Below are 26,676 nucleotides of genomic sequence, written 5' to 3' on the forward strand. Positions count from 1 at the left end.
TGTATTTTCAGATGCAGAGATCGTAACAAAATATTGTTGAAATTACACCTTAAAAATTGAAGGCTGAAGATATGTGAAACTGTGTGAAAGAAGTAACAGATTCATAAGATAAAACTCTTTTAATTCAATTCACATTTTTGTATAGCAATTTTCACAATACACATCATTTCAAAGCAGCTTTACAGAAAACGCACATTATAATTAGAGTGACTGTTATCAGAGGAAACTGTCTAAGTTATTCATTTCAGAAATGCACATACAAATCACAATTAGCGAAAAATTTATTAATTTAAACAATGTAATAATTAAAGGGTAACTAAACCCCTGGTCAGAGCCTGACTCCACCCACTGGCAATATTTGAAAAATGCTGGTAAAGTGGGCGGAGCCCAGCGGAGGGGGGCGTGCACCTGAGACGCATCTGTCTGTATGGAATCTGCCTACGTCACCAACAACCACTGCGTCACGAACCACCACAACCACCAATAGGAAAATTCAACTGCAGTAGCCACCGTTCAACCTGAAGAGGGCAGCACTTAGACGTTTTTAACCATATATTGTAGAATTAAAACACTTTAAACAAAAATGTCAAAAAATTTACTGGAATCAATGAACAGCATTTATGAAGCTCCATTCTTACAGATCATTAACTAAAAAAAAAGTTGTTTTAGTGTTTAGTTACCCTTTAAAGGCAGAATGCAATGATCTCATTGAAGTATTTTTATGAAGGCAAAAAACACATTTCACACAATGTCTGATGTTGAACTTGAGAGAACAGTCCTGACTCGATGTCCTGACAGTCCTGACCTGACTAGATGAATCTGTGCGATTGATTCATTCTCTTGAATATATGTCTTAATTCCCTCGACTTTAACTTTCTGTTCCTGTATTTCTGTCATTGTTGCTTCTAACTTTAGCATCTTTATCTATTGAGATCATCTTTGAAAGTCTTTTTCAGGAGAATGTGAGAGTGTGCGCCCAGAGGAGAGGCTCTCTCCCTCTTTATATCTCTGCTACTCATAACATAACATAGGCCATAGCCCAGGCTCATAGCCAACTGATCCTTATAGAGATGTTATTGAGCATTCTTGTTACCGTCTTGTTTGGTTTTCAAACGCTCCCGTGTGTATCTGTCAGTGGCGGGCCGTGCATTTCACACCTAGGCCTTCAGTGAATTAATTACTTTGAATTATTAAAAGCGTGGCAGCGCACAGACTCTCTATAATTGTTGTGAAATTGCTGTTTTTATGTTGCACCGGCAGTTATATGGTTAATGCGTTGAGTTGGGAAAAGGCCGGTAGAGGCGCCTGGTTGAGGGAGCTCTAGCCTCAGTGACACAACCCGGATTTTGTCCACATTTACAACGACATCTGGCTGATTTTCATTTTTCCTTATATAAAAATACATACACACGGTTTTACTGACGTTTAGCGTCATGCAAGACTCAGAAAGCCATGTGGCAATTTTAGCCATTGCTACTGTTAATTTGGTTGCCACTTCGTATCCGTCTCTTCCATGTGCCAGAATGACCGTGTCATCTGCATACATTTGAGAATCAACTTGAGGACATACTAATGGCAAGTCGTTAACATATAGACTAAATAACAAAGGGCCTAAAACTGAGCCTTGTGGGACGCCAACAGTACAGTTACTAAAAGATGACATTTTATTCCCAACCCTGGTACTTTGTCTTCTCATGGTAAGATAGGACTCCATCCATCTGTATATCATATTCATAGGACCAATCTATCTGGAAAATTCTGTTTATAATAGTATTCAACTCTATATTTATTCAGTACATATCCATGTACTGCACTTACGGAACCATTGTATATCCTGCACTTGCTGCTATTGCGCTTCTGGTTAGACCCAAACTGCATTTCGTTGCCTTGTACCTGTACTTGTGTAATGACAATAAAGTTGAATCTAATCTAACCCTAACTGCTAATGGGGGTGTTTTCAGAGTACCCCTGTTTCACAGGTAACAGTCTGTCTTCAGAACACCCCCTTGTTTTCACTTTTTTTGGATTAGCCCAACCCACTGGAGGGTAGGGTAGGCTATAGAAGGTTTGATGCTGAATATTATTTATTTAATTGTGAATACGTTTAATAGTCAGTCTTCTTCTAACATGTCAACAACAAAGACATCGACAGTGTGGCAGCATTTTGTTAAAATTGATAACGGGGAAAAAGGTTGAATGCAAAGTTTGCAAGCAACAGTTTGCCTTCCACAGCTCGACGACAAACATGACATATCATCTAAAAGCGGTAAGCTAACTTGTCTTTGTTAGGTTGCCCTGTCTGTTTTGAGTAGGCTATTATGAACATATCGGAATTGGCGTATCAGTTATGCACTTTATTTTGTTTCTGCTCTTGATCTGGTTTGTTTAATAAATATTCTTTTTTTATTAAAGTGGACGTGCCTTTTGTGTTTATTAAGAGTAAAAGCTCTAAGTTAATAGTCTATTCGTGTCTCAGCCGCGAAGCTGAGCTCTGTGCGAGGACATGCACAGATCGGCCGAAATGATGAACTGAATGACAGTTATAACTTATTATTATAACATGGCAAAAAAAATTGTCTAAATTGTGTTGCAGTTTCCTCAACAGTTCTTGTGATATCACTAGTTGACAGTACTATTTTCGGAAATCATAGGCTATGATACTGCGCAGGTGGACGTGATGCAACGCTGTCAGACCCGACAGACTCGTGTGTCAGACTCATTTCAGTGCAAAATAATTAGGTCAAAAATGATTTAATATACTGCAAATAGCCTACTAGTTTTTTATGTTTATTTATAATCCATTTAGGCGGACAACAAGGCTACCAAGTACTGCGCACAGTGCACAGCTAATTAATTTAACGTTTTTTTTTTCTAACATCATTTTTAGTCGAAAATTTCAGGACTTCAGTCGACCAAGATGTTCTTTGGTTCAGTACAGCCCTAATTATATTGCATCTGCAGCAGCACTGTGAACTTTTGTAAAGACACGTTTAGCCATTAACTTTTAAATGCATAATTACATTCAAATTGCAAACACACGAGGAGAGTCTCCGCATGAAAGACCCACGACTGGCAGATGAATGTGCTACTACAGTTCTCTCTGAAATGATAGGAAATTAAATTAGATTGAATGGAGGTTTTTAACTGTGACAAGATGATTGACAGGGCAGTTTACGGTGACAGGATGTACACGACAGATCTGTCTAAGATGACGTGATAGTATGTCCCAAAGCTTGCCTACTCTTTTGCTACACACTCAAAAGTATGTACTTTTTCTTCACAAAAAGTGTACATACTTTTAGGGTGTAGTTTAGGGGGTAACTTTTACCCTGAGTCAGTTACCATGGTAACTTACTCTATGAACCTAACCTGGTCGGGAGCAGGTTTTCTTCTGTAAACCCAGAGTTTTTCTTATGTAGTAAATGCATCTTAATTTAAGAATGTTTAGATATTTTGACTGGAAACAACAAGGCAAAAAGGAAAAGCATTTTTTGCAGTGCAGTATATTCATTTATTGCACATTTTTGTATATAACATCGAGAGAGCACATTAGTCAGGCCACTGCATCAGAGCGGGAAGGAAAGTGTGCCTCGCTCTCACGGTCTTTCTGAGAGTTTTTGTGTTGTTTCCTGGACACAAATCTGTGAGATGCATTAAAGAGGAGATTCACATGATTGCAGGACAGTGGTGGAGAAATCGGTTTAAATGAGGTAATCTGATAAATGACGTTCACTTGATAACATCTTTCCTGTTGGATTTTAATATTATTCCAATATTGTGTATCGCCGCTTCATCTATCAGGACCATCCTTTGGTGGAATAGAAGTAAAATGTTAACTTTATTAGCCTAATTAAAAAATGTAACAGGTTGGATTAGAGAATATTTAACTATGTGAAAAGAGCATTATACTACATGGAAACATTTGCGGCATATTGAAACATACATTGAATTATATTTATTTAACATGTCAAATGTTTGTATCCTACAGCCATGAACCTTTTATCCTTAGCAATTTAACCGATTGAATTATGGTTTTATTGTTCAATTTTAGTTGCTACAACAATATTTTTTCTTTTCTTTTTGCCTGTGGGATACCATGAAAATGAGTAGAAGTTCAGTAACTTACCTTTCTGCTAGTTTTCACCTGATAATATAACAGTGAATAAGAATTATACTTGTGTATTGAATCTGAACTATGCAAACGTCTTTTTGTTGGGTGCTGTTGCCGTGGTGAATCGTAATTTCGGAGCTCCATTGATAATGGCTTTTCATAGTCATGGTGCTTAACTCAGAGTCCATCTACTCAGAGTTGATTGAACTAGCTCAATTCAGCTGTTCTGAAACCGAAAACTCAGAGTTTTCCATCTCAGGATAAATCAACTCAGAGTTCATGTTTTAACTCAGAGTTGGTTGAACCTCCTTATTGAAACAGGCCCCAGGAGCAAATGAGCAAACAAACAAAGCCTAAGGCTTTCTAGCGGAAGAACAGGTGCACATCATTATCTTGATTAGCCTTCTAGCAGGTAGAGCATGAGATCCGTCACAAAATTCAGATGTATGTTTAAAGGAATCTTCCACAGACTAGGTTCAGTTATGTCTTAAATTCAGTTTTGAGTTGAAAGTCTTGGATTTGTTGATATCATCCAGACAAGTGAGTCTCATAGGTTGGTTTCACGTGACGTCACGCTGCTGCATCGCGAGAGCGCGGAATTCAGATGGAGGGCAGGAAGTGAAATAGCTGAGGATCTGCCGTCTGACAAAATGCCAATGTTTTGCGTAGTTTACGGCTGCTCCAATCGTTCTAATCGAGAAAAGGGAAAGGGTTTTTATAGAGTACCGAAGATTGTCACTCATAAAGATGATGAGAAATATAAAAAGCTCACAGAACAACGCTGTAAAAAATGGATTTTTAACGTACTTCTGCGGTCGGGAGGAGCAGAGTCTGTTAATGCCCGTGTCTACAGCGACCACTTCGTTGGAGGTATGTTAGCTAGCCAACGTGTTTTTTGTGTCTGTGTTTATATAGCATTAGGTTGTCGTTAAATTCTCATTTACTTAGTAATGATTATTAAGTTATCGGTAGTCTAATATGGACTTTATTGGGGCTTTTTAGGCTGCCTTAGCGCTTTGGGTGACGTTGAGTCTGTAGATTGGGCTCCGACGGTCAACCTAGGTTACCAAAAAACAAATCTTCAAGTTCGACCGAACCAAAAACTCAATCATCTTCATGAGGAACAGGTCACATTCAACATGTGTTTACTAACTTCTTGTATCTATTTCTTGAAACTGGTTCTAAATTCGTAAAATACGGACTCTCCTCAACGGTTTCCTCCATAGACGTATTCTCCATGTTTACTTCCTGTCCTCCATCTGAAATCGCCCCATCTTCGCACTTCATCATAATCACGTGATTGAAACCCAGCTATTGTGTTTGCAGTGAGTCTCATTGTGTCTCATATTCCCTCTCTCTTCTCTGTGTATCACTGCCTGTTTTTCTGGGTTTCTCTTTATTTCACTAACAGAAGTTCAGCGGTGTTATTCATGTAATGAAGAGACAATAAGAGACTCTATAACATCTTGCTGTTAATGATTCGTCATGCAGCTCAAAGCATTATGGGTAGAATCTCTCAGTCTACTCTACAGTCAGTTTCACTGATGATCCATTATAATAAACCCTAAACCCAGGATAGAGTGGTTGAGTGAATGTGGTCTGGAATGTGTGTATGAGGCTCATTGTGTCAGAGATGCCATAAAAGGACAGAGTTCCTGCACTGTGATCCACATACACTCCTATTCTACTGCTGATCGACTTTCCAGGGAGTTTAGTCTCTACATTATTGTGTCTGAATGAGTAACTGGAGGAAGAGCAGGACAAACTCCAGGACTGATCATTATATCCAAACACACACTCTGTACCCGATCCCTTCCTGCTGATGCTCTTATATGACACTGATATAAACACATACCCACTCCACTCGATCTCCCAGTAAGAGCGTCCACACACACTCTCTATACACAACACCTGCTCATAATGATCAAATCTGTCAGGATGATCAGGATACGACTGAAGCTCTGTGTCAGTGAATGTAATCACTCTGTTGTTCTCAGACAGATGGAGTTTATTCACTGTGTTCAGATCCAGAGCGAGCTGATGAGAATCTGATGGAGATAAAACACATCAGAATCAGGAATTATGAATCTGGGCCCGTATTCATAAAAAATCTTAATGCAAAGTGTAGCTCCTATCGGCAAAATTCTAAGAAAATTCTTAGAAATGTGGGCGTTTAATCTTAAAATTAAACAAAAAATCCTAGTAAAGAAAAAAGTAATTCAGAAAGCATCTTAACCCTTAAAAGAGGTCTTAAGGTCAAAATTGTTAGGCGTACGGACAAGGACTTTTAAGAGGCTTAAGAGTTTCTTTAGCAGAGGAGAAAATGGCAGAAAGACGAAGAGGGAGAAGAAATGTGTTGCAGACATTGGATGACAGTGAGTTAATAAAACGCTATAGATTAGATCGTGCAGGGATAATGCTTGTGACAGATCTTATTAGAGACACGCTCTGACACAGCGCAGAAATGCCATAGCACCAGAAATTAAAGAAATCACTACATAAAGATATTTGAGAGATGAAAGATGAAAGTTTTTGTCTTTTCCTTGCTCAGAGTTGCTCTTAGATCGGTCCCGAATCGCTCTAAAACTAAGACTCCTACTTAGAAGTTTTTAAGCTAAATTAGGAGTTTTCTTAGAGGATTCTTAGAAGCTTTAAGAATACTGGCCCTGATCTATTAATGAAGCTGTCAGAAGAGATAAAGCACACTAAGCACAGCAACAGTGCTTGCTCATTTAGCCCGGCTTCCAGAGATCAAATATATACTTGTTTGTTTGAGAAATGTCTTCATCATGTTAAAACATTGTGGAGGGAGAGCAAACGACAGACACAGTGGGAGTGGTGTCAAGCCTCGGAGAGGCATTTATTAAATTAAATAAACATAAAATGTCCAAAAAGGGGGAAATAAAGTGTTAAAATAAAAGGGGATCTGGTGTCCTCGTTGTGCCAGGGAATCGTGAAGGAAGGGTAGTGAAGAGATGGGATAGGTCCAGGGGGGGCAGTGTCCGGCAGTCACACGCACTTCCCTGTCTCCTTGGGTCGAGGCGCGAGTGGGCGGCGGCTTTGGCATCACGACCTGTCCTCTCCCGGCCCGATAACGGAGGGAAGTGGCGGCTGCGGCATCCTGGTCCGTCAGCGGCGTCACGCGTCTTCTCCGCTCGGACCCCAGGTCCGGCGACTCGCAGCTCTGGCAGCGTGGAAATCCTTCCGCGCTCCCTTCCTGGACCCACGAGGACACCAGTGTGCATGCACAGGGAAGAGACCGGTCTCCCGAGGAGAGGCGCGCTCAGCATTTAACAGGCAGCGGTGATGAGGCTTTATTCTCGTCAGGTGTGCCTCATCACACGGCGCCAATTCTCCTAATCAGCGCCCCTCCTCTCCAATTACACCCACTCCAGTCGGGAACCTGGCGAAGGGCGGCGAATTAAGGGACAGGGCGGTGTATTAAGGGACAGGGCGGCGAATTAAGGGACAGGGCGGTGAATTAAGGGACAGTGCGGCGAATTAAGGGACAGGGCGGTGAATTAAGGGACAGGGCGGTGAATTAAGGGACAGGGCGGCGAATTAAGGGACAGGGCGGTGAATTAAGGGACAGTGCGGCGAATTAAGGGACAGGGCGGTGAATTAAGGGACAGGGCGGCGAATTAAGGGACGGGGCGGCGCTGATTACAAGGGATAGGCAGACGATCCGTCACAACATACAGTGGGGCAAAAAAGTATTTAGTCAGCCACCAATTGTGCAAGTTCTCCCACTTAAAAAGATGAGAGAGGCCTGTAATTTTCATCATAGGTACACTTCAACTATGAGAGACATAATGAGAAAAAAAAATCCAGAAAATCACATTGTAGGATTTTTAATAGGGCTGCACGATGTGTCGTTTTAGCATCGATATCGCAATGTGCGCATCCACGATAGTCACATCGCAGGATGTTGCGATGTAGGCCTAAGTCGTACAGTAGTTGATCCGTGATTCATGATCTGTACGGGCCAGCAGCTCCGGATTAATTGCAAAGTTTAACCATCATATAGTGAAAGTTTATCATTTGTATGTGTTTTTAAGTCCTGTCAGTTTAAACATCAAGCGTAAGAAGACTGGAACTTGCGCGTTGTTTTCTGTGAGCCGGGCAGATCAGTGGTCTTTCTCTTATTTCTGAGCTTGAACGAACACGAGAATTCAAAATAAAGTCAGAATGCCCTTCCTCCATTGAACAATTTTTGGCGACCGCCAAAGCGTATTTTTGTCCCGCCAAAGCCTTATTTGACCGGTGAGTGATAGATGACTGACTGCTGCGCAAAACTGAGAGAACGAGCAGAGAGAGAGAGCCCCGGTCGCGCGCGCACTCTCACCGTTTTCAAACTGTCTTGCTCTCTCACCCTCCCTCGCGCATATTAATGAATTGAGTTGACTGAATATCTTTGAGAATACACAATGGTAAAAGGTCGGAAGACCGAAGTTTCAGGTGAAGCATTCGGATATATTTTTTTCCTGAACTACCGCTGGTTGTGAATTGTGCTAAAAAAATATTCTCTGAAAAGCGTTCCACACATTCAGATAAACCACACTTTCAATAAACAAAACAAAAAAAATCTATCCAGTGATGAAATGTTTTCTGTGTTGAGACCAATCTTGTGCGATGCCCTAACTGCCGGGATAATCACACAACGTGTGCCGTGGTCCGTTAATGACACCTCCAATTCGCGAACTAATGATTCATTTGAACCGATTCACTTTAATGAATGGTTAAAACAACTTATCTGTCCAACACTGAACTCACGAGATATAACAAATCGGAAACACTTTACAATAAGGTTCCATTTATTAAACTCTAGTTAACTACATTAGTTAATAGAATCTATGCAGATTTACTCCTTTACAAAATCACCCCAGTCATTCAGATGATTCATTCTTTCCAAAGAAAGCTATTTAAGTCATTGGGTGAAATTGTTTTCATATCGCAATATATATCGCAGAAAAATAAAATATCGCAATGTAATTTTTTCCCAATATCGTGCAGCCCTAATTTTTAATGAATTTATTTGCAAATTATGGGGGAAAATAAGTATTTGGTCAATAACAAAAGTTTCTCTCAATACTTTTTAATATACCCTTTGTTGGCAATGACAGAGGTCAAACGTTTTCTGTAAGTCTTCACAAGGTTAGCACACACTGTTGTTGGTATTTTGGCCCATTCCTCCATGCGGATCTCCTCTAGAGCAGTGATGTTTCGGGGCTGTCGCTGGGCAACACGGACTTTCAACTCCCTCCAAAGATTTTCTATGGGGTTGAGATCTGGAGACTGGCTAGGCCACTCCAGGACCTTGAAATGCTTCTTACGAAGCCACTCTTTCATTGCCCGGGCGGTGTGTTTGGGATCATTGTCATGCTGAAAGACCCAGCCACGTTTCATCTTCAATGCCCTTGCTGATGGAAGGAAGTTTTCATTCAAAATCTCACGATACATGGCCCCATTCATTCTTTCCTTTACACGGATCAGTCGTCCTGGTCCCTTTGCAGAAAAACAGCCCCTAAGCATGATGTTTCCACCCCCATGCTTCACAGTAGGTATGGTGTTCTTTGGATGCAACTCAGCATTCTTTCTCCTCCAAACACGACGTGTTGAGTTTTTACCAAAAAGTTCTATTTTGGTTTCATCTGACCATATGACATTCTCCCAATCCTCTTCTGGATCATCCAAATGCTCTCTAGCAAACTTTAGACGGGCCTGGACATGTACTGGCTTAAGCAGGGGGACACGTCTGGCACTGCAGGATTTGAGTCCCTGGCAGCGTAGTGTGTTACTGATGGTAGCCTTTGTTACTTTGGTCCCAGCTCTCTGCAGGTCATTCACTAGGTCCCCCCGTGTAGTTCTGGGATTTTTGCTCACCGTTCTTGTGATCATTTTGACCCCACGGGGTGAGATCTTGCGTGGAGCCCCAGATCGAGGGAGATTCTCAGTGGTCTTGTATGTCTTCCATTTCCTAATAATTGGTCCCACAGTTGATTTCTTCACACCAAGCTGCTTACCTATTGCAGATTCAGTCTTCCCAGCCTGGTGCAGGTCTACAATTTTGTTTCTGGTGTCCTTTGACAGCTCTTTGGTCTTGGCCATAGTGGAGTTTGGAGTGTGACTGTTTGAGGTTGTGGACAGGTGTCTTTTATACTGATAACAAGTTCAAACAGGTGCCATTAATACAGGTAACAAGTGGAGGACAGAGGAGCCTCTTAAAGAAGAAGTTACAGGTCTGTGAGAGCCAGAAATCTTGCTTGTTTGTAGGTGACCAAATACTTATTTTCCCCGCATAATTTGCAAATAAATTCATTAAAAACCCTACAATGTGATTTTCTGTATTTTTTTTTCTCATTTTGTCTCTCATAGTTGAAGTGTACCTATGATGAAAATTACAGGCCTCTCTCATCTTCATAAGTGGGAGAACTTGCACAATTGGTGGCTGACTAAATACTTTTTTGCCCCACTGTATATCTGTTCTTTCAGCTCACCATGGCAACTATAGGTCACAGGGGAAATTGGAACCAACATTTAAAGTGACCATTTCTGAGTGGGCTTTCACACTGGCAGTTTAGTTCGGAATGGGACACGGTTCGCATGAAAAATCACTAATGTGAACGCTGTCATGTGGACCCGGGTGCGCACTGGGGTATCGAACCCGAGACTACCTGGAGGAGGTGGTCTGAGTTCGGTTGCTCCCGAACCGTGCCGCGGTTCACGTGAATGTGAAAGTAACACGGACTCGGATGCCCACTTGTTCAGGAAGTAAAGTGACCTGCGCATGCTTTTTAGCTGATTATGATGCATTTAGTTAAATAAAATACATGTAAGGGATGATAGTGTTGTTGGTTTACCTTGGATACAATGAGCTTGCAGTGTATTCGCGCATATCACGTGGAATCAGGGCAACAAATTTGGAAATCCACTGTCTCCTCAAAATTCTGTTTGTAAGCAGCAGAAGGCCACCTTATGTGACAAACACTCACAGTAAACCTGTGTTGTTCACTCAGCTGCGCATAATAGCACCGAATTAATAAAAAACACAATACATTGACCCGCGTTCTGTTTTCTATCATGCGCTGTGCACGTTTGCGATGTCGGAAGATGCACGCAAATGCACCAGGGTTCGACAGAATCAAGTTGAGTGTGAAACCAGACCAACGCTGCAGGGGGCGCCGGGAACAATCGCGCTCGGGCTCGGACCGCAGCAAACGAGCCCAGTGTAAAAGCCCCCTTAGTTAAAGCATTTAGTTGACTGTTATTGTTGGGTAACCGTTACCCTGAGTTGTTACGTTTAGTTTGTTTGCCGAAAGGCCCGGGAAGAGATGGAAAGACTTGAGTCAAAATAAACAAAACAAATCATCAAAAGAATAAACTGTACAAAACATAAATAAAACATGCTGAGAGCAGCAAAACAAGGCATCATATCTAGCCTCGAGGGACAAGCCTCTCACAGTGAAGATTCACGTCTTACAGCATTTGACTGTACTAGCTCGGGCACTGGACCCATCTCCCCTCCCGGCTCAACTGTTCTCACAACTTTATATCTGCTATCTTCCCACCAAACCCTAGCGGATCATACCAACAGTAGGGGTCGGTTAACTCTCATGACTATGGAAACACATTCAATATCAGTGCTCTTACATATGCATCTAAACAGATAACACAATCACAAATAATATCCAAAATCAAAAGAAAAACTATATGAAAACAATCATAACATTAAACAATAAATCAATGCACACGATAACACTGTGAACTGATGCTCACATGGTGATAACCTACAGGTTCATCCTCACAGTTATATATTAAAGTGTCCTCTCATTGAGAGAAAGAACATGTTATCTTGATGTTTGGGAAGAGTCTCCTGTTTATAGTAAGAGCCCAAGCAAATCCAACCTTGAAGAAGCTGTGTGTGTGTGTTAGGTCTTGGTTACAGGTTAAGGAACAAGTGACATTATTGGAGTTGTTTTTTTCGACATGCAGGTCTTGTACTTAAAAAGGGCCACTTGTACTTAACTCAGGGTCCTGGTGGCAGCTGTACAGACCATGGAGATGTGCTACTGCCTACCAGTCCATGTGTGGAAAACGTATGTTTATCTATTTCTTAGCCAATCAGAATAATTCAACCTGAAGCCTTGACGTAGCTTAGACCTTGGTGAAGGGTATGATTGCTGTGATTTTAGTATTGTAAAGAAGACAGGGTTTACAAGCTCCTTGTGAGTCTTGAAGCTGACTTCTGCCAGATGAAACTGCAAACTACCTTTAGTAAAAAAAAACTTAAATTTTATAATTCTGACTCGTGTTAAATTGACTGCACTTTAGACTTTAGAAAGAAATTAGTCCAATGCAGTCGTACAATGAGCAAACTTGGACAGCCCGAAAAATGCATTGTCTCGCCTCCTCAGCAAAACATAAATGAAGTGAGTAATGCCAGTCCTATTTATACCGGTACGTCCGGGTAGATATGTCCCGGCATGCAAATCTCACTGGCCAATGTCCATTGGCTCGTTCTGTTACCACTTGGAGGTGATTGGGCTCCCAGACGAGAGCATTTATATTTTCATTGGTTTTTATATTGAAAGCAATACTTTTTATTTAGTTTGTTATTTTGTGTAGCCAAGTCAACCAAGTCAGTCTTTTTCTGATTTATTCAATGTATGAATCTGTTTTGAAAAAAATATCTTGTTGCTGGCCGGGTATCACTGTCAGACATCTCAATTTCGTGAATGATTTACAAGAAAATGTATTTAACGGATTAAAGACGAGCTTCATCATCTTAATTTTCTGGTGCAATTGGCTGATAATCATAATATAATAATTGGTTATTAACAAATATAATTATTTATAAACAATTATACAAAAATAATTGATAATTAAACAAAACGCTTGACGTTAATAAACTGTTACCTATTTAAACATCAAGAAATGCTGTCAGCCAACATCGGTTAACAGCATGTAGGCTAATGTTATGTCTAAACGCCTATAAATAAAAAATGAAAAAAAAACATAACAAATCAAATAAAACATAACAAAGCTCCAAAAAGTGTTTCAAATCAATAAATTACCATTTTAAAAGTTTTTATTTTGACAAATATTAAACTAGAGAGAAATTTATAGCAGAGCTCAGATTTGAACTCGGTAAGCTTGACCTCCCGCGAGACACATGATGTAGTGTTGACCACAGGGCTATCGTCTGAACGCTGTTCAAGAGCTTCACTAACCCGTATGCTCATGCAAAGCCTCATTGATGGAATATTTTTCTATTGCAATGTTTTGTGTTGAAATTTTTTCATTATTTATTTAAGAAAATGATGTAATGTAGCCTATTATTTAAATGTATTTCATAAAAGAAATGTCAATTGAAGTGTTCGATCCAATTGTTTCAACTGGTTATGTTGAGTTTTAGAATGTTTGAGCAGTGTTATGATTGTTAACAATCTGATATTTTCTAAACTGTTGAGGAACGCATTCATGCCAACCCTATAGAAACCATTGCGAGCGGATGCAGGAGTTATTTTATTCGCAATCAACCTCGTTTTTATTGTACACAAAAGATTTGGACGCAAGAGTTTTTTTCCTCCTATCCGAAATAGGAGGAAATCAAAAGTGTTTCAAATCAATAAATGTACATTTGAAAAGTTTTCATTTGTGAAAAATATTAAACTAGAGGCAAAATTCTAAAGTTGATTTACAGCCGGGACTCGAACACAGAACTCTTAAAGTATCTTAAACCAAATGTTGTAGCGCTGTCCACCAGGTTATACCGTCTACACACTGTTAGCGTGCTCATGCAAAGCCTTGTTGATGTAGCATTTTTATATTATGATCATTTAGTTTAATTTATTTCACTGTTATGTTTCAGTTACTAAATCTATTAACAAATTAAAATAACATGAAGTATAAGACAAGTAACCTATTGACATGCATAGCCTTTCTAAATTATAGACAAACTGGGCACACAATGTTAATTTTTAGCCAACTTTGCTTTAATGTGATTCAATAATAGAAGCCTATTTGTTTCAGTTCTAAATTTGTACTGTTACTTCAGTACTGTGATTATGAATTCGTTTAAGTACAATGTTTCACTTGCATTTCTCTGCGACCTCAGTTCTCAATGAGCCACGGCAGATTACGCAATAGAGAGAATAAACTGACACTTTTCAAAGTCTGTGATTGTAGCGCCTCTTAGCAGTAAAAGGCAGCCACACACCCCAATTTTACCACTGTGGGAATTTGCCAAGCAATTATCACACTTATACTTAAAGGGGTGGTAAAATGGCATTTTCACAAGATGTAAAATAAATCTCTGATGTCCCCAGAGTGTGTGTGTGAAGTTTTAGCACAAAATACCCCACAGATATTTTTATATAGCATGTTAAAGTTGTCACTTTTTGAGGGTTTGAAAAAACGCACCGTTTTGTGCCTGGCCCTTTAAATGCAAATGAGCTGCCTCAGTGGGCGGGGTTTCAAGAGCTCTTGTGTGTTAGCAGAGATGAAAACCGAAAATTTAGGATGCACTTGTCCGAAAACCGAAACCGGAAATGGCTTCTTTTAAAAACGTATACTATATATATATATATATATACATATTATTTAAATTTCTTGAATTTAATGGATCTGAAATGAAAAATCACAAACCAATAGAATAATCAAACTTTCATTAAGTTACATAACAAAAGCTAAAATATTTTTAACAATAAAAATTGTTGGGGGGGGGATGGGGGATGACATTCTCCAACGGGGGTCCTGTTTCTAGATCAGGATGATGCGCTCTGCACACGCAAGGTCTCTCGCTCGCTTTCCCTCTCTGCCATGCGTGCGCTACACGGTTAGGAGCACAGTCTCTGTCTCGCATGCAAACTCGCTCTAGATTCTGGGAGATTTTAACTAATTTGCGGTATAGAAGATCACGAGTGGCTCAACAGGTAGATATATAGATAACCTAATCTTTCAGGCATTTGACCGACCGGTTGATACTTCAGCGTGAGAAATCGGGCGTGTGAGCGTGTGAGCGTGTGAAACCAATCAAATGCGCGTGTCTCACGGCCAGTGTGTAAGAGTTGGCAGCTCTGCTTTTAACCAATGTTGTTTTGTGGTACTCCTCATGTTCAATTGGATGTCGTGATTTCAGGTGGTGTATCAAACCTGTTGTCGAAGTTATTTGACACTGCACCCCTCTTGAGATTTTTGCAGAACAAATGTTACATATTGCAACTTTGGTATCTTCATCTGAAACTTTCAAATACTTCCATACCGCTGACATGCTTAATCTTTGAAAGGCAGACGCGTGATAACAGCTCAACCGTGAGTGAAACCTTAGCGCTTGCGCACGGATGGGAGGGCGGGTGACATTCATTTTCGGTTTACGTTTTCGGCTGTTTTTTTATTTCGGCCCGATACCGATAATGCCATTTTCGGCGGCCGAAATTTCGTTGCACCCCTAGTTTTTTTATTCAAAAATGTATCATCACTATGGGATATATGTTAAGATGTCTATTGTAAAGTTGACTACAATGTTGACTACAATGTAACAGTGGTGTTCAAAACTCAATAAAATACTAATTATATAAAAAAACTATGTACTAAAAACATAAACTTTTTTTTTATAGATGAAATTTTTATAATTTTAAAAATTAACCACGTCCACATCAGTGATGCGCGGGTCAATGTATAAACAACCCGCACCCGACCAACGTTTTCAACTAACCGCCCGCAACTCGGACCGCAAAAAAAAGAAGAAAATATTGTACCCGACCCGCTTCCTGACCCGCATTTTTTTTTAAAAAGTAGTCAGTGTTGTGCAAGTTACTTCCAAACTGTAATACATTATACATTACTTGTAACTGTTATTTAAAAGTAATTCATTACCTTACAATATTACTGTCTCAGAATTGCAATGCGTTACATTATCCTGTAGGCCTATTAGGCTACTTTTGAGTTACTTTCACCAAAATAGATATACAGTAGTAGAACTTAACATTCTAAGGCTGTAACGATATGTGATATGAAACCGAAATCGAGACACTCAGATCCACGAACCTGCAGAATCGCGACACACCCCTTCCAACTCCCAGCGTTATCCTTCCCGTCCAGATCCAATGCTACCACATCTTTAAATTACTGTTAGTATTATTTAAATTTAACATTATAAAGTTAACATTATAAAATACGTAGACCTACACCACAAAACTAGTTGAGGATGAATTATTTAAAATTGGGGAATTCCAGCGTTATGGACGTGACATTTGCAGTCAAAACTTGAAATATAAATTCTCAGAAAATGCATTTAATAGCATACCAATATATTGAAACGTCTGTTTATATATAGGATACCCCTTAAAGGAGTCCAGACATTAGAAAAATATCAGTCTACACATGCGTTTTATATTTAATATGAGGGAAATACAAACGCATTCATGCGTGAGAAAACAAATATTTAACTTTTAGGAGGCAAAATATTTTTTTGTAATTCTGTGTATTACACTGCGCAAATCAAAAGTAATACGTACCCACCGGATGAAGAAGGGTTGGCTCTCCACAGAACATAAAATATTCATTTTATTTTTCGTGTTCGCATTTATGAGGAAAAAACTATGTTACAGACGTGACAGTTCTCCGTTACGGACACGACCGCTCTGAAGTGGCACTAAAATACTGTTTTAAAACTTTCACAGAGACCTCAAACAGAAGACACAAAGCCTTTCTTTAAAGTGAATTTCGATTTGTACTAATTGTATCTTAATTTTAATAAATGTTTCATCAACCAATTGCCTGTATTTAATAAATAAGAAGTAAATATAGCAGACAATAAATCACGATACGGAGACGCCTGCGCGAGCGCGTCTCATAAATTAACTGAAACTCGGCGTATAAGGTAGCCTACTTCACAGACCTGAAAAATATATTTCAATCTATATTGAAATGTCTACTTGTAAACAGAACAATTCAAAACGAAATAAAACGGACTGCTCTCTGCTTAGCCTATCTGTATGAAATGTGCATTTCTCTCTGGCGCATTCACTAGGCCTACTGCGAAGATCGCGAGGCAGCAACGTCAACTTCATCTTTATTAATAAACAATTAATATGTCTCCTTGCTATATTTGACATATTCATAATCATTCATTGCTTTTGCCGGTTCTTTGTGACAGCTTTTAGGTGCTTTATTGGCAACGCCGCCGCCACCCTCATCATGTTACGTGAACGCGTCACCACCGCATCAAAAACATGATTGTGTGATAAAAACAAGAAAAATACCACATAAACATAGCCTAACTGTTTAGAAAGAAAACACAGAACAAATAGAGTAGCCTAATGCGCATACGTCCATCTCGCGAATGTACAGTCTTCTTCATGCCATATTCACCCATTAGCCGCTTTTCCACTGGCCAGCGCGAGCACAGAGGCCGAAATCATGCCTCACGGCACTCCGGAAAAAATCGCTATACAAATATATCAGACGCTGCCATTTAGTCTTTAATTACAAACTTGGACACCACACGCGGCTATTGACTGACCACGAACAGGCATACTGAGCTCGTGCGTCATCTTCGTGCCAGTTATTCAGCCAATAAAGTGTAGGCCTATGTATTTCATAGAAAATTGTGTCTAGTACTAGGCTATATAAATTGCAAAGGTTTAATTGGAATCTTTATTTCAAACGACCCGACCGACCGCGACCCGAATATCATTAAAAATATTTTTGGATGACTCGTAACCACGGGTAACCGCGGGTGACCGCAGGCACCCGCTCATTTTGGATCAACCCGCACATCACTGGTCCACATGGATAAAAAAAAAAGACTAAAAAACGCTGTATTATGCATGCCTGAAAAGTAGTGGGCAATGTCATTTTGTAAAGAAAGTCTACGCACCTGAGCACATACACAGACTCAGTGTCTGTGTGTGTGTGTGTGTGTTTGTTTGTGTGTTTGTGTGTGTGTGTGAGAGAGAATGTGTGTGTGTGTGTGTGTGTGTGTGTGCGTGTGTGTGTGTGTGTGTGTGTGTGTGCGTGTGTGTGTGTGTGTGTGTGTGTGTGTGTGTGTGTGTGTGTGTGTGTGTGTGTGTGTGTGTGTGTGTGTGTGTGTGTGTGTGTGTGCACGAGTCAATGTGTGCAGGGGCGTCATGCAAGCCAAAATTCTGGGGGGGCACAATCTGAGATGTTGCAATTGTTTTCTGACGGGTGATATGGATCATGTTAGGAGGGGTCAGCGGGTTTCTCCCCCTGAACATTTTAAATTCTGGCTGCTAAACATACCATTTCAATGCAGTTTGGGAGGGACAGAAATATCTTAACGGAGCTCGCAGCAACCCTCCTCTATCTGAGGACTAAGTTAAAGTATCTATTTTGTAAGTTTATGTAAAAGACAGGTTGATGAAAGAACTGTAAGCTCAAATTCAAAAGCTTTTGAAGTCTACTTCATTAAAGCATGTTTACATATATATATTATCTTACTGGCATAATATTTGAATAATATTGAGGCATTGAATCTATCATCTTACTGCCATACTCTTTTACTAATGATAATAATAGGCTATATTTTGTATTACTGCATTACTGTTGTATTATGGCAAGTAATACCTCATTTGTAAGTTGCTACTTGCGAATCATGAGCAAGTAAAGTGACCTGATAATAATAACGGAAGTTATGAGCACATGAGAGAGAGGCTGACTGCTACACTTTCGCGCACTCTAAGCTTACTTCACGGTCATAATGATCTGTATAACAACTATGCTGTAGCTTTCGAACGGGTAGCCTATCTTTTTTCACTGCATTTGAATTAGCTGCCTGATCCGTGAAGAACCGTGAATAACAGTCTATGGGAGAAACATCAAATCGATGCCTTGATAACGTTAGGTTGGATTTTGCAGTTAGCCTACAACAAATTTAACACCCTCGTTTCTATGAAACTGAAAACAATTGAACCAGCTGGAGACTTTGACACAAGACAAAACAGAACAGATGTTTCAAAACCGATCAGATAACGTTACTATGGCTTATTGGCTTTGTATGGCAGGCAGTAACGTTAGCCAACTAGTTTACGGTTAGACTAGGCTAGCTATCGATAACGTTACACTGACACAACTTAAGTTAATGCTCTGAATTTGCAGCTAATATCAAATCCATAACTTTTTGATCAAGTTAAAATTTCCAGGTCAACCACAAATAATCCCACTACCTTTTAATATCATCCGATAACTGATTCAATGCCGATTTGTTGCTTTGCCCACTTACCACTTCAAGACCATCTGTAAAACATTGCCAGCTCAACGTGCGAGACGAGTGAGTTGCTTGAACATACACAACAAAGATTCTAGAGCGCTATGCGCGTAGCGCTCTAGATTTGATATACACAGACACCATATTAGGAAAAAGGGGCGTGCTGATGCTGACCGATTTATTACAGATCCAGAAGAATACATTCGAGTCGTTATAGGCTCTGGTAATTATGGAGCATAATAGGAATAAAGTTGTGACAAAAAAATTATCAGGGAGGAAAAATCTGAGGGGGCACATGCCACACTTTGAATGGGCATGACGCCACTGAATGTGTGTGTGTGTAGACATACATTTTCGTGGTCCTGATGTAATCCTGATCTCTCCTCCATGATCCACACTAGAAAAAACACACACAGTGACATAATCAATCATAGCTGTAGAGAGGCCAACCAGTTGGAGTGGAAAAGGGAAATGACATGCTGTACAAAAAAGTTGATGCAAAATCCAAAATAGTGTTTTATTGGAAGGTGCTAAAATATTTACAGTGCAGGAGAAAACAAAAATAAATAAAAACTGTACAAAAAGAAAAGGAAACAGCAACAATGTGCTAATTTTGGCTAAACCAAATGGCCCAACGTTCGCAACACTGCTCAGGCCCTGTCCCAAATAGCACACTCCGGACTTGTGGACTTCCTCAGAGTCCACACTTCGGTGACGTCATGTAGTGCAGACCTATAGGGCCCTTAGCGCGAGTCCGCGAGGGCGCATTGAGAGGTATTTTTGGGACAGACTCGATCGTCACGCCGGAAACAGGAAGAAGGTCTCAGCTCAGACGTCGAAGCTGAATAAACTTAAAGGTCATCACATCAGTCCCTTTATTAGAAAAATATCACAAATATCATTAAAAAAATTTACAGTCTTTAGCATCGAGAACAGGATTTATTTTATTTTCCCAAATCTTATGTCCATGTGAACTACACAGCCTGCTTTTACAGTTCTATAATTGTATATATGCCACCTGGGCATTAGAATAGATGTCATGGTTATTTAAATGATCAATACAGTTGTACATAATAATACATAATGTTCAATTTTAACACAAAATTAAAATGTAAATGAGTTTAAGAAAAATGTATAGGTTTCAATATTCATACTACGTTTATATGACTCAGTAAAGCCATGACATTCGGTTCTATTTATGTAATGAATCATAATGCGATCGTATTATTTAACACGCTATTATTATGTTTGAGATATCAACCACTGGTCGATAATGTTTGTATAAACTGTAAGTAACAACTGGTAAAATGTACGCCTATATCATAAAGCCATGTTAACAGTCCGTGAGCGAAATCTCCTCCCATCCGTTTTCTGATTGGCATTTCGCAAGGATTCCTGGGTAGTTAAAGTGCGTGGAGCCTGCATCTATGCGGGCTTCGTGGAAGACCGCTTCAAGGGTACAAAGGGGGAGCTGCTGAGCACACTTCAGAGCGTTAAAATGCTAAATGGGATGGCCTACGGACTCGTAGACTCGGCGAGCACGCGCAATTTAAGTCCACGAGACCGAAAGTCCGCATGAAGTGCGCCATTTGGGACAGGGCCTCAGTATACAAGTTCACAATCAGAACTGACATCCTTCTTCTTCTTTGGATTTTTATGGTAGCTGGCATCCATTGAGTTGCATTACTGCCATCTTCAGGCTTTACCTACCCTTTACTTTCATTCATACTAAATCCGCCTATCTAATCCAGTCCCCCTCAAAAAACCAAATAACCATACCCTCCACACTCTCTCCATACTCCAATAAACTTTTTACTGTATTATCTACCCTTCCTATATTTTTTAACTGTTATCATTTCTTGTCTTTCCTAATTAAATTTCCTGCATGTTGTAAGAACATGTTCTACTGTTTCAGCCTCTTGACATTGTTCACATATTCCTGTAGGATGTTTCCCTATAATTAAAAGTGTGCTAGTAACATTACTATGCCCAATTCTGAGCCTGCTTATTATCACCTGCTCTTTTCTCTTTGTTCCCCTACTTCTTGATATACATATTTCTCTTTGAATTTCATATAAATGTCTCCCTTGTGTTGCATTATCCCAGCTCTGTTGCCATTGTTGATTTACACTTCTCCACACTATGCCTTTCCCCTCTGATTTTGATAATTGAATATTGACTTCAACTTCTCCTTTTTTAACTGCTTCTTTTGCCACCTTATCTGCTTTCTCATTTCCCTGAATTCCCAAGTGTGCTGGGACCCACAGAAATATGACATTTTCCCCCTGCCTATTTATTCTTGAGTTCATAAATAAGACTTCATACAGCAGGTCCAGATGACTTCTAGTTGTACATGTCTTTATGCTTACTAGAGCATGCATGTTTTGCATGCTACAATTTTTATATATTTCAATGAAAATATATTTTCAAAATGATGTGACAAATATGAAATAACATAATGTGTAGATTCTTCTCTATTTGCATGTCCTTTGACCCATCTGTGAAAATCTGAATACTTTCCTTATACTTACATTCCTTATAACGTCCTGGTTGCGTATGCAACCCACCGTTCCCTGAAGGAGGTAACGGAGGACGTAGTCGACGGTCGACTGAATGGGGATCTCGCTAGAGAGCCTATCCTCTTCGAGTACTATTGAACGAGCCAATGTAATTGGCGTGCGTGATTCGCATCACACACTCCGCCCCCGCGGCGCGGGTATAAATACGGAAGTGGATGCACGCACTAGTTGCCTTTTTCGCTGAGGAGCCGAGAGTAACCCGGGGTCAGCGGTGGTCCAGCGGTAGTGGCAAGGGGACTACGTCCTCCGTTCCCTCCTTCAGGGAACTGTGGGTTGCATACGCAACCAGGACGTTCCCTTTCAGTCGATAACGTCAGACGTAGTCGACGGTCGACTGAATGGGGATAACCATTGAAAACGCCACTAACGCTGCCACCTTCCAGTGCCTAAACCAAAGCCTCCTGATGCCCCCGCAAATCTAAGGCGGGGAAGGACAGGGCTTAGGCCAGGGAAGTCACTGCTGTTCCTACAGGACCACTGGGAAAGCGTTCCCCGTACATTGGAAGGAAGGGACGCTGCGGAAGCCACATCCAACCCAGAGGGAGGTAACGTGGAGAATACACATATGAACTGGGCGGAAACCGGGCAGTCTAACATATGGAATGTCACTGGGGGGGCCCCAGCCTAAGACGGGGGGAGACACACCGGACAGTGACGGCAGAGAGACTCTGCCGAGGGAAGACACGGGCTCACCGCAGGGAGCCGTATCGTGGAAGAATACAGATATGGGGTCGCCGTAGGGACCGCAACATATGTACCCAGCCTAACACAGGTTCCACACTGCTTACGAGTGGTAGGCCTAACACCAGACGTTCCGCACGTCCGACGTCGGAGGGGTGTGGAGGAACTCAACAGGGTTCAATTTTAAGGGAACTCAACTGGAGTAGAAAGGCGCACGTATCCAGTCCATAGGAGGGGAATGGCGCAGCAAGCCGACACTTGAACCGGGCTCACGGTGAAACTGGCTTCATGAGAAGGGAGCCCACGGGAAGCAGCGGTTCAACTAGGTGTCGTCCAGCCCCCAACTCTAGAATCTGTTTAGCAAAGCATATCGTCAACGCCCAGGCGGAGCACTTTACACTCATCATAGAGAAGCTCAACACCTAAGTGGACATGTTACATCTCGGATTTTTACCGAAATGAAGGCAAGCACTAAGTGCAACTTTGCATGGAAACAGCCTTCCCTCTCTGCTGAATTCCAACAGATATTTGTAGAGCTGGTCTGAGGTCTATGGCTTGCGTTCTGTACACGTCCAAGCGAACGGACAGAGAAGCCAGGGCTGGATCTGCCTCCTCCAGGGCAGCGCTTGCAGGCTCACCACCTGCTCCTATTACGGGAGAGGTAGGAACCTTGGGCACAATCCGAGCCGGGGTCTCAGCTCGTGAGAGTTAGCCGGCCCAGACTCCAGGCACAATACGTTGAAAAGCGAGAAAGCGAGCAAGTCCCTACCCTCTAGTAGAGACCACGCGAGCAGGAGAACTGATATAACAGAATTTTTAACTCACTGCCTGCAGTGGCTCAGGGGCGGTCTCTGCAGTGCAGTCGCACCAGGGACAAGGCCCAAGAGGATAAAGAGGGACGCAAGGATTTACAAGACCTTGCTCCTCAGGAACCTGACGATCAGAACGTGCTTCTGCACACTTCTGCAACACGATGAGCGTCGTTTAAACACCGAGGCAACATCATTTTGAGGGTGAAGGAAAACAGCCTACTCCAACCCATTTTGCAGGAAAGAGAGCACTGGAGTGATCGAAAGCTTTCAGGATCTCCTCTGGAGAGAAGACGCACTCAACGACTAGGTTCCACTTCAAAAGGCGTAAGCACGCTACCCATTTCTAGGGGGTGCTCGCAGAAGTGATGGTAACTATCACATGTTCCGTGTGATAGCCACCCGAACCTCCGCGTTCAGATGTATTAGACCGCCCGGAAACTCCGGGAGAAGAACACGGGTGCCATCGTGCCCCGTCCCTGAAAGAGTTTTCAGGGGGGTCAGGAAGGCTGTCGATGGGAACCCGGTCTAGTTGGGCCAATAAGGGGCAACTATGAAGACCTGTTCCTCTCCTGACCTGGCACATAGGTGTAAGCGACGGGCGCAGAAAGACAGGAGCATTGCTCAACACAACATGTGAAGATCACTGGGCTTCAGGAGCATTTTCTGCTCAGCACTTGAGTGTGATAAGTTCACTGAGCTTCAGGAGCATTCCTGCTCAACACCTGAGTGTGATAAACTCACTGAGCTTCAGGAGCATTCCTGCTCAACACCTGAGTGTGATAAACTCACTGAGCTTCAGGAGCATTCCTGCTCAACACCTGAGTGTGATAAACTCACTGAGTTTCAGGAGCATTTCTGCTCAACACTTGAGTGCGAAGAGCTTCACTGAGCAACAGGAGCATTTCTGCTCAGCACTGCGTGTGGTGAATTCACTGACCTACAGGAGCATTTCTGCTCAACACCTGAGTGTGACGAACTCACTGAGCTACAGGAGCATTGCTGCTCAACACCTGAGTGCGATGCACTTCACTGAGTTTCAGGAGCACTTCTGCTCAACAGGAAGTGTGATGAATTCACTGACTTGAGCAGGCGCCAGGCGACCACGAGTCGGAGTCGCTTTTAGAAGGCTCACTGGGGTTAAACGCATTTCTGCGGACCCCTGGGGTAGCTGAGAGCCAGTGTTTGTCCAAGGGTAGTCCGCTCGGTTTATACAAACACTGGCAGGAAGACGAAACCGGAGGGGCAACTGAGTGGCCCCGGAATGGTCATGACCCAGCTGGACCCAGGGGATGGAGTCTCCACTTGCCCTGGCTATAACTGTCGTGAGGCTCGATGGCGGCACGATTGAGTAGAGCGGAAAGAGTGGAACAAAGCGTCCTCAGAAGCTTCTGACTGCAAGGAGGAGGTGACGGGTGAGTTGTGACATGCAAGGGAAGCTTGTTTCGCAACGGTCGCAATGTCTAACAACTCGAGGCACGAATGCCCGTGTAGTCGAGGGTCGCCCAGGCCCCCGTTAAAACACGCCCTTTTTACATGGCCCCTCTGTTGAAGAGGGTTTGGCAGCAGACCGGGATGAACTATAGTCACACAGGGTGAGCTGCTCTGCCACGGTCACCTCGGGACTCGATCATGAAGCTAGCGCTGAAGCGGTCACATATGGAGGAAGCCAAAGGCTGCAACTACCATATACCCCAGGAGCCTCTGAACGTCTTTCAGTGGGACCCTTTCTCACTTCAACACCAGCTGAACACATTCTCATTGGAGAGACGTGTTAGACCGTGTCCATCTCCAAAACTGAAAAAGAGATACTCAGCCCGTGGGCGACTCTCTTCCAGTTGACCTGAAGACCCAACGGGCTCTGGAGCACTCGAGGGGAAGGACACTGTACTGATACTCCACCTTTACACGCAACACACAGGATGGCCTGCGGTGCGGAAGGTAGAGATCTGCAGCACATGTTTTCAGGTCGGAGCTGCAGACCAAACTTGGGCCAAGATGGTCACGACCCACCACCTAGTAGCACGAAGAACGAGTTTACAACTGGCCTTCGTACCGGCTGGAGGAGCGGCTATATCAAATCCTTCGCCAGCAGGATAAGATAAGCACGCACAAGTCAGGAGCACTGCTCAACACTCGGTGTGATGAATATCACTGAATTTTCAGGAGCACGTCTGCTCAACACCTAATGTGATGATTATCACTGACCTGAGCGGGGTAGCCGAGCCTGAGGTGGGGCAGCAAAGTAGAGATAGTGGTGTTAGTGTGCAGTGCAACACTTACCTGTCTCCACTAGCGGCAGGGGGCGCGTGAGAAGGCGGATGACCGGGTCCTCGAACGCATCAAGCTGCCTGCTGGCGACCAAGGGGGAGCTGAGGGGTGTAAGGCTATACAGGGTCACACCCGCCAGACTGGCCCTCTTGGGACCCAGGAACAGATGAAATTGCTCTCTCTTTGAAGTGTGGGTACCACTTGCTCCGCTTTTTTTTTTTTTTTTTTTAGGGAGCCAGCGGCAGAACAGACACACACACAAACAAAAGGCTCCACCCGGCCCTCACCCGGGGGGAGGGAGTGATCGTGCCACTCCAAGAGCCTCTCATCCATTCCTGGGCGGCCCGCTCCGGAATGCTTTCGCTGTCGCTTGCCACCTGGCTTGGCAGCGCCTGGAGCGGGCTGGGCGTCTCTACTGTGGCCGGCTCCATGCTGAGGCCTGGGTGGAGGCTGCTGCGGAGGCCCAGCAGGAGCGGCGGCCGGGGAACGCCCACGGCGACGAGCAGGCGGAGGAGCTGCCACCGGCGGCTGGTGGAGGCAGCAGCTGGCCACCGGGGCAGGATGTGCCGGATGACCTCCGTCTGCGCTTGAGCGGCAGAGAACTGTTGGATGCAGTTCTCCACTGCGTCGCCGACCAGCCCAACCTGGGAAATTGGGGAGACCAGGAACCGAACCTTGTCCGCATCCGCCATACCAACCAGGCTGAGCCAACGAAGGCGCTACTGGACCACCACGGTGGACATCGCCAGACCGATCACGCACGCTACGACACTCGTGCCCCGGAGGGTGAGGTCGGACGCAGTGCGGTGCTCACCTATGAGCGCACGGTCTGGATTACCCTCGTGCATGCCATGGGTGCCCTAGCCTGCAGCAACTCCCTGGCATGCAAGAGGAAGCGGCTTGCCCACAGGCTTTGTAAGCTCTGCCCGTTGGAACGGACGAAACTCACAGGCCTTAGGGGGGGAGACGAGGATCCCCCCAAAAGGCAGTGGCCGC

The 26,676-nt window shown here is 42.7% G+C and overlaps 2 protein-coding genes across 3 annotated transcripts in view; both read right to left on the minus strand.

Moving 5' to 3' along the window:
* Window positions 1-26,676, minus strand: part of ttll1 (tubulin tyrosine ligase-like family, member 1) — a 327,240-nt gene that overhangs the window by 23,991 nt on the left and 276,573 nt on the right. The gene's annotated exons all lie outside the window — the stretch shown is intronic.
* Window positions 105-26,676, minus strand: part of LOC143718283 (NLR family CARD domain-containing protein 3-like) — an 80,548-nt gene continuing 53,976 nt past the window's right edge. For both annotated transcript variants that reach the window (XM_077209316.1, XM_077209317.1), the window contains 2 exons: window positions 19,691-19,737; window positions 105-6,159 (listed from right to left, as the gene is read on the minus strand). In XM_077209316.1, coding sequence (XP_077065431.1) covers window positions 5,633-6,159; window positions 19,691-19,737 — 574 coding nt within the window. In that variant the 3' untranslated portion in view covers window positions 105-5,632. The remainder of the gene's footprint in view (window positions 6,160-19,690; window positions 19,738-26,676) is intronic.

Source organism: Siphateles boraxobius, unplaced genomic scaffold (genome assembly GCF_051911475.1).
Source record: "Siphateles boraxobius isolate OS27281-9 unplaced genomic scaffold, OSU_SipBor_1 61, whole genome shotgun sequence".
Taxonomy (NCBI): Eukaryota; Metazoa; Chordata; class Actinopteri; order Cypriniformes; family Leuciscidae; genus Siphateles; species Siphateles boraxobius.